The sequence below is a fragment of the Danio aesculapii genome, chromosome 15 (assembly GCF_903798145.1).
Source record: "Danio aesculapii chromosome 15, fDanAes4.1, whole genome shotgun sequence".
Taxonomy (NCBI): Eukaryota; Metazoa; Chordata; class Actinopteri; order Cypriniformes; family Danionidae; genus Danio; species Danio aesculapii.
The window spans coordinates 36,148,562-36,162,688 of record NC_079449.1 but is presented as its reverse complement, the minus strand read 5'-3'; the positions used below and the strand labels follow the sequence as shown (position 1 = coordinate 36,162,688).

Sequence of the window (14,127 nt, the reverse complement as noted above, 5' to 3'; positions counted from 1 at the left end):
ACCAATAACAGTTGAAAACTTGCAGGGTTATTGAGATATTGTAATGAGAAAGGAATTCATTGTAAGAAAAGTATACCATCTTTATTATAAAACTGACTAACCAAATAAATTTTGTTGTAAAAAAATAGCATTTGTATTAGTTGTCTATTATTCCAATATGGGGGAAAATTATGCTTATATATTAATGACCTTGACAGGAGCACTTGTTTGTGGAAGGCAAATAACTTAACTGGAATTTTGTCTATATTATAATTTCACATCAAAATAAAACTAAGACCACCAATATTTGATAAAACATAATGATCTCCGCTTTAAAGTGCATACTGCACATGAGCGTACTCTGGCATATAACTTGAAACGAAGGACATTCATTCCTTCTAATTAATTTCACCCATGATTTCCTCTGTCCTTTGTCTTTTCGTGGAAATTGAGGTAAGGATTTCATTTTTTTAAAAGCTGGAGCAGCTGGGAACGCTGCAATGACAGCGACGAGACGACTCTGCCATTCTATCTTACTCCGTTGCATTGGAACCGGATGTTGTGATACGCCGTTTCGCTTACCGGAACCAGGAACCGTGAAAAAGGCCTTATGCTTTTATTAACGGGGTGACATGGTGGTGTAGTGGATCAGTTGGCATTTTGGTGTGGAGTTTGCATGTTCTCCCCGTGTTCATGTGGGTTTCCTCTGGGTGCTCCGTTTTTTTCACCCAAAGTCCAACATGTGTTGTAGATGAATTGGGTGAGCTAAATTGGTGTGATTGAGTGTTTCCCAGTGATGGGTTGCAGCTGGAAGGCCATCCGCTGAGTAAAACGAGCTGGATAAGTTGGCGGTTCATTTCGCTGTGGCGACCCCGGATTAATAAAGGGACCAAGCTGAAAAGAAAATTAATGAATGTTTTAATAACATATTTGCCACAGTCCTTTAAATGCTTTAACGATTTTGTCAACAAATTTTTTTTAGCATTTAAAAACTTATTAAGTGTCAATCAGAATCAGCATGTTGCTAATTGCATAAATGTCATAAGATATGAGCTTAAATGACCACAAGACCAATTTACTCAGTCTCAAAAGCATACTGCAGATCTACGTTACGCTTGTGATCTATGCAAGTCATACAAGCCTTGCGCTCATTTCATACACGCCCCGCCCCAAGAGTGACGTGAAATGGAAACGTACTCCCTTGAACCCGCATCTACGCAAAGTCATTTCCAAGCAGGCGGCCAGAAGCTTAAGAGAAGCGTGGAGACAGCTCTCTCACACACCAAAGACTTTTACATTCATACAGCTTCAGAATACACAATGACAGAAGAAAAGATATCCATAGAAGATGTAAAGGCGTCCAATGGCGAAGCGCACCTGGACGTTCCGCCGCACGCCAACGGCTTGAGTGAGCACCGGAGGAGCGAGCCGGAGAGCACCGCGCAGAAAGTGAAGCGCTTCGTCCTGGCCAATCTGCTGGTCATCCTCACTGTGTCCGCAGTCATTGTCGGCGTCCTGATCGGCCTCGGGGTGCGAAACGCCGGGTTGAGCCGCACGCAGATCATCTACTTCGGCTTCCCCGGAGAGCTGCTTATCCGTCTACTGAAAATGATCATCATTCCGCTGGTGGTCTGCAGTCTGGTGTCCGGCGCGGCCAGCATTGACCCCAAAGCCCTGGGAAAGCTGGGCGGCTGGGCGATGCTCTTCTTTCTGGTGACCACACTGATCGCGTCTGCCATCGGCGTTATTATGGCGTTCATCATTCACCCTGGTTCCAGCGATGGCAAGATGTCCCAGCTTAACTCGCAGGACGACAGCTCGGTCCCCGAAGCAAAAGATGTCATCGATTCATTTCTAGACCTGATAAGGTGAGTCGGTAACGCGGTGTCGACGTAAATTGTACTTTAAAGTTACACGTGTTTATGTGCTGTACTTTCGTGATTTTGTTTCGGAGTTAGTCACACGGCGTTTATAACCATTTTTGTTTTTTGTTTTGTTTTTGGAGTTGTTACATTGTATTTCATACTTCATGGTTACCATGTGGCAGGGGGGATTGATATCACTGAAAGAGCCGTTTCAAAGAACCGACTCACGGAAATGATTCAATGATTTGCCCAACAGGAAGAGGAAAGAATATATTTACTCACGCGCATATGTCACCAAACAAGAAAGATTAAATACAAATATAGCATTAATTAACTATAATCAAAAAGTTCTTCCAAAAAGTTACAAATTTCTACATAAACCGAAGCGCAGCCGTCACCGATGACGTTACGTATATTCTCAGTCGTTATTGCTTATGAACCATCTTGAGCATGGTATGTGTTTATAATCACTTATTTACTCACTTTCTTTCCATTAAAGTCACTCATTGTTATTTATCAGTCGTAAATCCCTTAACGAGCATTGTTTTGACTATCTTAATAGCGTGAGCGGCGTGACGTCAATTGGCATGTGCTGTAAACGGACTCTTGAGTTGCATCAGATGCGCGCGTTGGCGCGTTTAATCCGCCTCTGAAGAGGATGCAGGTTTATGATCAGCGTTTATTCATCTGTCATTTAATTTACAGTTTCCTTATCTGGGTGGTGCTTTCCTCAGCTAGAGGAAGTAAATACCAAGGTCGTTTTAGGATATATTTTGAATTGGGGCACTAATAATTAATGTAGATGGACAAGCCGACGAAAGCAGTTGTTTATACTTTGAACTGAGACGAGCGTCGTTTGCGTTCCTCATGAAAACCTAAAGCAGACCGACTGTGGGTGGGTTTGGGGGATTGGCCCTGTTGTCTTGTAAACAGGTCAAATTTCATCGTGTGTTTTACAGAAGACCCGAAGAGAACATTCTGTTTCTTTACCTTCGAAAACAACAACAACAAAATACATTTTGTGAGATGATTGTTTACCGATTTGTTTTTTTTTTTTGCCACTGTTCAAGAGAAGCAGGCTAATATGACTATATACACCATATACACCAACTATAAATATTTACACTGACACAAATTAGGGTGACCTGACCCAAGGGAAATGTCACTCAGCTGACAGACCGAGATGCCACAAAATGAGCTACATACTGCTTTTACAGAAAATTATTTAGTTTTTTTACTTCATGTTTGTCCCATGTTAAATCAATACACCTTATCCACTTTTTTTGACGTAGAAATCATTCACTTTTTCACAACACTTTCCTCTTTATCTTAGCTATTGATTATGGATTCCAGTTTCAAAACTGGTCCTAAAAATAATCAAGCATAATTATAAAGGCGTTAATTTGCTAACAGATGTCCATTCATTGTCATGTGACCAAACGAGCTAAACAGCCAAAGCCTGTGTTACAATAATAATATATTGAATGACAGTAAAAAAAAAAAAGGAAATAGACCCTAACACACAGTCTCCCTGATGGCAGAGCTGTTTTAGTTTAGACTTCCTTGTTATTTGATATTTCAGTTTTTCCAAAAGTCACCAGAATTCATAAATCATTTTATAAATAATAAATCTGAACAAAGCTATGAAAATGGTTTAAGCTCTTGAAACTTATTATACATCAAAATCATTAATGCATTGGATCATATATGTAACAATTTATTTGTTTGTGCATGATTTTGGATGGATCATACATTTTGTTATAAAAAAAATTCTTCAACTTTTAATAAACAAAAAAGGCTGAATGTAAAGCTCCATGATGGTGTTTTCATGACTTAAAAAAACACCCATAGATTCTGCCTTGGAAACACAATGCGTAAGTGTTTAGTTTTTTTATTATTATTATTGCAAATAATATAATAATATTTTATGCAAAGTTAATGCTAAATGTACATCCATTTTTTATTTATTTTTTTTTAATCTATTTTTTCTTTAAATCTAATTGTTTTTTCTTTAAATCTAAAACTTTCAGGAATTTAAGATGCTGAAAATATAATTACTGTCTTGTGAAAAGGCTTGTTATTGTTATTACTATTATTATATTATATATTTTATTATTATTATTAATTTTGATTAAAGTAACAAACCTGAAATGCAAAAAAAGTCACAAAGCTTTTTGACATGTCATTCCATTTACAACTATAATCATAATAGACTATAATGATTAAATGCACTACTAATATATTTTAAAAATGCATGCGAAAAATTAAATAAACTAATCATATATGCAAATAATCTAAATAGTTTTGTACATAATTTTTTTAAATGAGCAAACTTTTTTTATTGCAACTTAACAAAACAGCAAACCCAAAGTTTCACAATATAGTGGACTATAGTGGCATCTCTTCCATCTACTTGTGTTGAATGTTTTTGGAGCCGAAGATAGAATCCCAGTTTAAAGCCAAGCTGAAACATTTTCTCTTTTGTGTCTCCAGTGGAAGTCAATGAGGCGGCATGTGCTGTCCACATGAGGGCAGCTCAATCGTGCTCGCACGCAGACATGCACAATAAAAGCAGGGTTAATTAGGCAGCTGATGTGGCTTGTGCCATTTATCGAAGGGGCTTCTCACTTGGAGGTTTTCCATGTCAGACAGTTACAAAGACCACCACAACGCTCTATTAATTTCACACTCTTAAGCTCTGCCCGCACACAGTTGGACACAGTTGGTGTTTGAATAGTCTACACACAGTAGGTTTTGGCATGTGTAGTATAGATCTCTTGGCTTGGCAAATGTTTTTTTTTTTTTTTAAACTCACATTTCGTTTTTTCTTTTCCTCAAGGATCAATTTTTTTTTATCTGTTATCTGTAGTTGTATTGTCTTATCAGGTTTGAGTCTGACAAAACACAGACATGTTGTTTAACAAGCTCCCATACTTCTGTGTTACGCAAATAAAAAGATAATGTTTATCGTAAATCTTATGTCATCTTGTTGGGAACTAATATGAGCTTCCTTTTCTGAAATATTTTGAAGAATGCCCAAGCTTTTTTTATTATTCATTCAAAGTGACCATGGTATGTTCATCTCAAAATAGGACCAACATGGTGGCCCACAGTGTTGTGCTAATTACAAAAAATAGTAACTAGTTAGTTACTTGTTACTTCATTAAAAGGTAACGAATTACTACATCGATTACTGTTAAACATAATTTTTGAGTTACTTTTCCAAAGAACGTTTTAATGCTCCCATTAATGCCCTTATAACATTACTTCAGTGCTGCATGGAGAATACACTGTTGATCAGCTTCACAGTTTTAAATAATTTGCATTCTCACAACTAAAACACAAGACAGACTTGAATAAATTAGTGCTTAAAAATTACATTTTAAGTCAGACCAGCTGTACAAAAATGAAAACAAGGTGATAAACCAGCTGAATAATATATTCAGAAACAAAAAAGCAAAAAATAAAGTTGCTTCAGCATCATAAAAGTTTGTTTTTTAACCCTTACAGGTTCTTTCACAGCTTGAGTATGAAAATAGGGACAATATACAACAAATACAAAACCTTTATGAAATAATAAAGAGTAATCTGAATTATCATTCAGAATCAATTTGGTAAAATTCGGCACCAAAAAAAAGGCTTTTATAGACAACCATAAATTTTGTGCATTTTAAACAAAACAAAATGCAGCTGCTCAAATGAAATCGATGAGCAATTATCAAACTAACCACGGATTAAACGTGGTATGTCAGCAACTTATGGAAATTAAACTGTGTATATTCAAAGTGCAAAATTTGTTGTTTTACACAGCTATAGAAATGTTTAACAATAATAAATTTTTTGAGCAATACAACACTTATACATTTAAATAACGTGTTCAGAAATGTCACTGTGTCTACTAAACTAATCAAGTTTGTTATACAGATAACAAATGTGTGCGTATTTATTTGAAACAACAAACATAGTAGTATTAGTAATCATAATTAATAATAGTAACGTTAAAAGTCTCTCACTCTCTCGTATGCGCACACTTTGTCTACAATACATTACATTTGTATTCTGTCTCTCACATGCACACTCAGCCTACCTCCTGCGCATTTGATCTTTTTCGCATGCACACTTGGCCTCTCTCATGCACAACTGTTCTCTTTGCTTTCGCTTTACTTTTGTCTTGTCTGGCGCCTCGTACACGACACATCTCCTTTACAGTGGTTGGTTGGCATCCACCAATTCCACAATGCGTCGCCGCTGTAAAGATGTAGGCTAGACTGCAGCCAAAATTAATTAATTTACCAAGTAATGGACAAGCATCATATTGTAGCGGTAACAAAGTAAATGTATTTTAAAAAGTAATGCGTTAATGTATTAGTTGCTGTTAAAAGCTATGTCGTTACAGTAACACATAACTAGTAACGTGTTATTGCCCAACACTGGTGGCCATCACATGGTAATTTTAACATCTTTTCAAAAATGTTCTGAAATTTGCAGAACAAACTGAATTTAAAGGGATATTTCACCCACTTGAGGGTGAGTAATTGAGTACATTTTATATTTTTAAATTAGCTATGCCATAAGACAGGGGTGTCCAAACTCCTGGAGAATTTAGTTCTAAACCTAATCAAACATGACTGAACCGGCTAATCAAGCTCTTACTAGATGTACTAGAAACTTCCTGGACCCTCCAGGACAGAGTTTGGACACCCCGCTATAAGATATCAAAAACAAGGAATGGAAAACAGCAGCTTGTACATTTTTCTAAAATTCTCTTTTTTTATTCTATTGATGAAAACAGGTCAGTTGGTTTTTGAACGACACACAGGTTCATAACAAAACTCTTCCTGTGATTAATTTGTTTATTTTTGTGTAAACCTGAAATACACCTTCTGTTTTCCCCAACATGGCCTTTGTGTGTGTGTGTGTGTGTACACTTTGAGTTTATTTTAGATAGGGCAAAGTCAGGGCATGGTTACCTTAGTGCGCTAATCGTTACTTATAATATGTCAACAAACGGCAGACTTCAGCTAAATCTTTGACGAAAGTTACAGTAAGGTGTGTGTAATGCCACGTTTTATTGACATCCTGTTTGACGTGTTGCACTATTTACACGCCTTCACAGAAAACAAGAATGTCCATGACTTCTTACATGCCATACTTGCTTTGTGCTGAGTCATCAAATTGTCAGCGTTTGTCACTTTACCACATCAATAGCGGTAAATGGTTTCAAAAAAAGTGCTCAGCCATCTGGAATTCCATAGGAAACACTGTGAGAACATCAGCGCATCATTAGTCAAGTATTTCAGTGGCATAAACCGGTTTTACTGGTTTTCTAATGCTGTTTTCTCTGCGTTTGGGTTTCATTAAGGAAATTTCAATTCTTTCCATTTAGACAAAGAAAATTTGGGGCGTTTACAACCCCCTGCTATGGGCACTTGGCAGTGATTGCTGTCTGGGAAAAGGCCTGTTGCACATCTATTTTGATGCTAGTTTTCTCTCAGCTTTCCAGTCTTGTCTTGCTTCGGCTGCTAAGTTAGGATATACTGTCCTCCATATACCTTCAAGGTTTCTTTAGGTGTTAAAAATTCCATACACATACAGAATCTAGTCTGTAATTAAAATGTTTTACTGTTTTAATTAGTTTTCTTTTTAAATGCTATTCACACACATATGTTTTTGATGTTTCACTGGGAACATACAATGTTAGCATGTATCATACCAGGGATTATATTTCCATCTCATTTAAATACTTCCTTTTTTTTATCAAATGTACAGCATATTAAGGTCAGGGATGCAGGAATATTCCTGAATAAATGTCTGTTTTTATCATTAATCCTCATCCCTAGGCAGGTCCTAGTGCTCAATAGGGGAATAGGGTACGGGGTAATGCTGGCAGTTGGGATTAGTGGAGGGATATAATCTGACTAAATACTCCAAGTTATTTCCACATGAGACACCTCGTGAGAGCAGGCCCCTCAGGGATTGCTTGATCTGGAGTGTTTTTTGTTTTTTTTATTAATTTGAGAGGGGTAAAATTTGATCTTTGTTCTCTCACCACCTTTTGGCTAATACCCTAAATATACTTTGGTTTGATGTGAAAGCTCAGTGTATACATGCAGCCTGATGCACAGCCTTTTTAATTATACTTCATTTGATACTATTTCAACATGTATTTGTTGCAAGGACGTTAGAATGTGATTTTTGACTGCTAGGTTTTTGTTTTGAGCAAGAAACATTTCAGTTTAGACGCTGTTCCCGACCTATGAAGGACAGACGTCTGGAAACAAAACATAAACCAGTAATGGCTAACAAAGCATGTTCCTTTAAAAAACTTGACACTAGACACTCCATTGCACAATTGCACCTAGCAGCACTTAAACCATCATATTTTTAATTTTCTCATTTTAAAAGCTGTGTATTTAAAAGTCCGTTCCTATTGGTCAAGGTTACAGATTTGACTGAACCTGTTCCAGACATGGTGTTGAATCTGTAATGTGACACGCTCTAGAAAAATAAAACTCCATATTCTGACCTCTTGATATCCATTGTTGTGTATGAATCACTACTAGACCCTTTGTCTAATTGATCGTGGCAAAATTGGCCAATGTTGTGAACATGGTATAAGTTCTTGTCGAAGTAAATATTTGTTGTCGTTTCATCCATTTCAAATATTGAAACCATCTGATGGACCGACTAAGGCTGGGGTCACCAACTCTGTTCCTGGAGAGCTACCTTCCTGCAAAATTCAGCTCCAACTCTGGTCAAACACATCTGAACCAATTAATTAGGACCTGAAGCAGCACTTGATGATTACAAACAGGTGTGTTTGGTCAAGGTTGCAACTGAAATCTGCAGACAGGTAGCTTTCCAAGAACAGGGTTGGTGACCCCTGGACTAAGGTTTAGAGCAGTGTTTCTCAACCACATTACTGTAAGACCACCAGCTCTGTACATATTCATGTTTCCATAACCAAACACACCTGATTCAGATCATCAGCTTATTAGCAGAGACTGAAATAGCTGTGACAGAAAAAGGAGACTTCAAAGACATGCAATGTTGGTGGTCCTCCAGGAACGTGGCTGAGAAACACTGTTGAATAAACACTGTTGAGCACCCTATGAGAATAAGTGGTGTTACAGGCATTAGGACCCGGGGAGGCTGTTAGTTGGCTTTAGTGCTACACAAATTTGTTTCATTAACTGAGGGATATTGTACACTGAGCTTTTCCGTACTCGCATTTGCAGTTTGAAGGCGGTAATCCACAATCGTTAATTTAAATCATAGATAAAATTTCACCTCTGATTGCTGACCTGATTTTATTAAGAGCGCACCATTCTGTGCATTCGCTTGAATGTACACTGCACGTGAATTAAGCTGCAGACACTGGAGTTTGAGCATGCATAAAAAGGCAGGATAAAACAAGATGATTAGACATTGAAAAAGTGAGCGATTGCTCCATAGTTTACATTTCTGTACAGAGAGGTCACGTTTGGATCTTCTATTAGTCTCTCGCAATCATGTAATCCAATTTTGCAGGTGATCAATCTAGGCATGGGCTGGTATATGATTCTGACGATATGATAACCTTGGATAAAATATGGTTTCTCGTTATTATTATTATTGTGATTACTGCTCTAAAATAAGTTTAAATGCTTAGTAAAAAAACGTTGTTTCCCCTTTGAACACAATATATCAATATATAAACATTTAAAGTATTTGTAATGGTAAACATGTCAGGCATAATTCAAATGAATCTTTGACTTCTGCTGTCATTATTAGTTTAAAAAAACACAGATTATTTACATATTAAAATGGCATCTTTAGATATCTTTTCTGCTGGACATACAAAAAGGGGAAACTTAATAAAAAATAGTACATATACCGTAAGAATGGTATAACAGAAAAAATTTCCAAACTGTGGTAAACCTTGAAATTGTGCCTACACTTTGGAATGCAGCAACATGAGATATTTATCGCACAAGCTTGCATTTTCTGGCTGTTGCATTCGTATGCATATCAAAGTCTTTGAGACGAAGTGTGACCATTTACACATCATGGTATACCTAGAATAACAAAAAACCTGTCATGGTTGGCCATGCATTTTGCAGAAACCCTACTGTGATGCAATTGTTTAATTCCTTTGCATCTGGAGTGAAAGTCAAAGACCTAAAACTTGTCTCTTTGTTCTTTCAGAAACATCTTCCCATCTAACCTGGTTGCAGCTGCTTTTCAGTCGGTGAGTTTAACATGACAAAATAAGTTTTATGTCACGTGATTTATTCGATTCTGAATATTTCTTCCCCTTCACAGTATGCCACTGGTTACAAGTTTGTCAAAAATGACACCAACTCAAGTGTCTTCTCATTGGAAAAGGTAAAGTCTTTCTGTCTTTAAAAATATTTTGTTTAAATATAATGTAAGTTCAACTTTTTGTAATGTAAGAAACATTAGAAAACTTTATAAAAAATGTTTATTTATGCATATACAGTGTATACCTTTTTTATATATTATATATTACATTATATATTAATGTAATTCTTAGTGGTTTGATAGAGTTTTGTAAATTATGGATTTGTATTTTAGGTTCCAGTCGGTACAGATGTGGATGGCATGAACATCCTGGGTCTTATTGTGTTTGCCATGGCCTTTGGGGTGGCTTTGAGGAAGCTTGGAGCCGAAGGAGAGATTCTTATGAAGTTCTTCAACTCTTTCAATGAGGCCACCATGGTGCTGGTCTCCTGGATCATGTGGTAAGTGAACATGGTGTACTTTTTTATTGATTTTGCTCCAGATTTAATTAGATTAAGAAGCCCTGTCCATTAATCTCTTTGCTTTCGTCACACCATATCATGATGTCTAAAGGTATGCACCACTGGGTATAATGTTCCTGGTTGCTGCCAAGATTGTGGAAATGGACGATGTTAGTTTGCTGTTCACCAGCTTGGGGAAATACATCGCTTGCTGTGTCATTGGTCATGCCATCCATGGGCTCCTCGTCCTGCCACTCATTTACTTCATAATTACACGGAAGAACCCCTACACTTTCCTGCTGGGATTGGTCACTGCTTTGGCTACTGCATTTGGAACCTCCTCCAGGTAAATAAGCAGCTGCTACTCCTAAAATAAAGGTTCATTTTTCACATTCGCACTTCCATGAATTGGTAAATAGCAAAGAGAGAAATTCTTAAGATTGTTATTACAATTTTCTTCACTCTAAGATAAATCTGTCTGTTTTAGGGTTGTACGATACTGGAAAAATATGTAATGTTGTTAAGTGTTGTGTTAATGATATTTCTAAAGATGTAACATTTCCCTAGAAAAAAATGGTATTTATTTATTAGCCATGTTTTTAAATCCTTTATTTAATGATATTAAAATAAACAGGTAAAATGAATTATTAGATCTTATTCATTCTATTTCTGACTACAAAACTATGTCAAGGTGCAAACATTTAGTCTCTAAAACACTAGGAATGAAAGAAACCACAGCAGATATTCCTGAATCTGATTGGCTGTTGTTAATTTTCTCTCTTGTCTCTACTCCTGCCATTGGTATTTATTTTTAGCTTTGGGCCACTCTAGTCAATAACAGAACAGCAATTGCTGGGGAGGTGGGGATAAAGATAGTAAGGCCCCATCTGATTGGGCAATTTTAGTTAGCCACTGCATAAAATAAAATTAATTCATCACACGTCTTTGATACTTGTATTACATGTACTATTGTCCCGATAATGATAATTTTGTGATCTGTTGTGCAGCCATGGTCTGTTTATGAATGTATATCTTCTCTTTTCATTCCAGTCATGAAGTATATAATACAGCTTCTTGATATGGTGAATGTGATACTATATGCAATGTTGTTTTTGAGTGTGGTGTGATAACTTTTACCTAGAGAAATGCTAGTTTTATTAGCAATTTAAATAGTCTTCTAGCATTACTAATCATTAGTACTAATGATAGTACTAAAATAAACATGTAATAGATGTCAGGTTGCAAACATTTAGATTTTAAAATGCTATTAATGACTACAAAATGACTAAATCACTAAAAGCAGATATTAATATTCTTACTGGCTGTTGTTATTTTCATTGCTTCTCTTTACTGCCACCATTAGTATTTATTTTCAGCTATGTGCTCTGAGGCACACGGTTCACTTTGGAACCAATGTAGCCAGTAGCTTAATAGCACCAACTGGGGAGGAGTGTATAAAAATAGTAAGGTCCCATCTGATTGGTCAGATTTGGATAAACAACCTATACATGCAGCACACAAATAACATTGATGAGCAATCCCATGCAAATGTCAAGCATGCCATGAAAAAAAATTTAAGTTTTCACCAAAATAGCAAAACCCTTTCTAAGTTTTTTATATATAAAAAAAATGTCTGTCAATGTTTTCAAACAGTTATTACCAATTACAGATTTACCAAAAAAACAGATTTACAATTACAGATTTACCAAAGTCAAAAAAGTGGCAATTTCACATCTGTCACATCCATAACTTAGAGGCGTCACATCTATAGTGAAGCTTTTTCCTCATAAATGCAAAAAAATTACAAAAATAAAATCAAGTCAATCATTTTTATTCCATAGTGACCCCTTATCTTTTTTTATTAGCATTATTTTTTTTGAGTTGTGCAGTTTAATTCACAGAATTTCTACAAAGTATGTTGTATACTGTAAATTCGCAGACTTTTCTGGTCACATCCATAACGCATCTTTATTTTCCTCATTTAAAATGTAAAAAACCTTTACAGATTGACATTTTTCCGGTCCCATAACATCATAATGTCACATCCATAACTCTGAAATTGCTCTTATCTCCCCTCTCTGCGATATGGATATTTCATAAACTATTATTGCAAAAATAATCTTTTTTCAATGTACAGTGCAGCTCTGGTATATAAGTTGTAATTACAACTAAACAAGACTCGGGGTGTGTTCACAGTTTGGTTCATTTGAGTAAGTGTGAATCTGTTATTTTATTCTTGAGACTGCTCAAAAGATAGATCTCTGTTCACTTCTTTCCACACTATGTGTGGTAACCAAAAATATGATCACAGCATGTACCAGAGACAAAAATAGGACATGACGCCACAACATGCAACCCTTAAATGGACAAAAGGATCATGTATTACTATCATGTGTTATTATTCCCATTCGTTGTGTTGTATTGTTGAATGGTAAATCTGTATCTGTGATTTGGAGTGCATTTCACTAATGTTAACGCCCTTGGTAAATGAGCAAAGAAGGCTGTGAGAAATATTTTTGTTTAACATCTTGCTCTTCAGCTTAAACTTTTAACAAAAAAAACTCTGCTCTCATTGAGAACAAACATGTGCATGTGAAAACCCATCAACCAAACTCGCTCTGTCTTCAACCTTAATGGGTAAAACCAAAGAATAGAGCTGTGATTTGAGACAAAAGGTTGAGTTTCACAAAATGCCAAGTGGCTATTAAGAAAGTAGCAAAAATGGCCACCATTAGGGCAAAACCTCAAATTCAAGTCAACTACTCCCTGTATTGTTGGTGTGCCTGAAAAAACCTAGTGTGTGCCGCTCCCTATGTGCACACACATATGTTGTGTGTCTTCATTTCAAATAACAATCTTGTATGTGCAAATAAGTTTTTAAAGTTTCACAAAAAAGTAGGCCAAACATGTATTTCCAACATTTTTGTAAATTCTTTGAACAGCAAATGATTCAACAACATACACATATTTATCTCATATTTATCCAGGGTGCCAATATTAGTGAAGAACACCTATAATTGCGTACAAAGCTTAAATGGCTGTAAATTTACACTATTTTATTATTGTTTTTATTCGTCCCAGCTCTGCCACATTGCCCCTAATGATGAAGTGTGTTGAGGAAAACAACGGCGTGTCTAAGCACATCAGCCGCTTCATTCTGCCCATTGGTGCAACCGTCAACATGGATGGAGCCGCGTGTTTCCAGTGTGTCGCTGCCGTGTTCATCGCTCAGCTGAACGGGATCCCACTGAACTTTGTGCAGGTCATCACTATCCTGTGAGTGCACTGACTGTTTTTTATCTTCATACTGCTGCAGTCTGAGGCTTCAGATTGACTTTATTCATCTTGTGTGTTAGTGTGACTGCGACGGCGTCCAGTGTGGGGGCTGCTGGGATTCCTGCTGGAGGAGTGCTGACTCTGGCCATCATTCTGGAGTCAGTGGGACTGCCCACCAATGACCTGTCCCTCATCCTTGCCGTGGACTGGCTCGTGTGAGTGTCTGCTTGATGGATTTGTTTGTGTGAGGAAAAGTGGGGAGT

The 14,127-nt window shown here is 36.7% G+C and overlaps 1 protein-coding gene across 1 annotated transcript in view; it reads left to right on the top strand.

Moving 5' to 3' along the window:
• The first annotated feature begins 1,155 nt into the window (after nucleotides 1-1,155).
• The window catches only part of slc1a5 (solute carrier family 1 member 5), a 19,573-nt gene continuing 6,601 nt past the window's right edge, over nucleotides 1,156-14,127 (top strand). Inside the window, exons 1-7 of the mRNA XM_056473200.1 lie at nucleotides 1,156-1,847; nucleotides 10,032-10,074; nucleotides 10,149-10,211; nucleotides 10,422-10,588; nucleotides 10,701-10,934; nucleotides 13,670-13,864; nucleotides 13,945-14,079. Of these exons, the coding sequence (XP_056329175.1) occupies nucleotides 1,165-1,847; nucleotides 10,032-10,074; nucleotides 10,149-10,211; nucleotides 10,422-10,588; nucleotides 10,701-10,934; nucleotides 13,670-13,864; nucleotides 13,945-14,079 (1,520 nt within the window). The 5' untranslated portion in view covers nucleotides 1,156-1,164. The remainder of the gene's footprint in view (nucleotides 1,848-10,031; nucleotides 10,075-10,148; nucleotides 10,212-10,421; nucleotides 10,589-10,700; nucleotides 10,935-13,669; nucleotides 13,865-13,944; nucleotides 14,080-14,127) is intronic.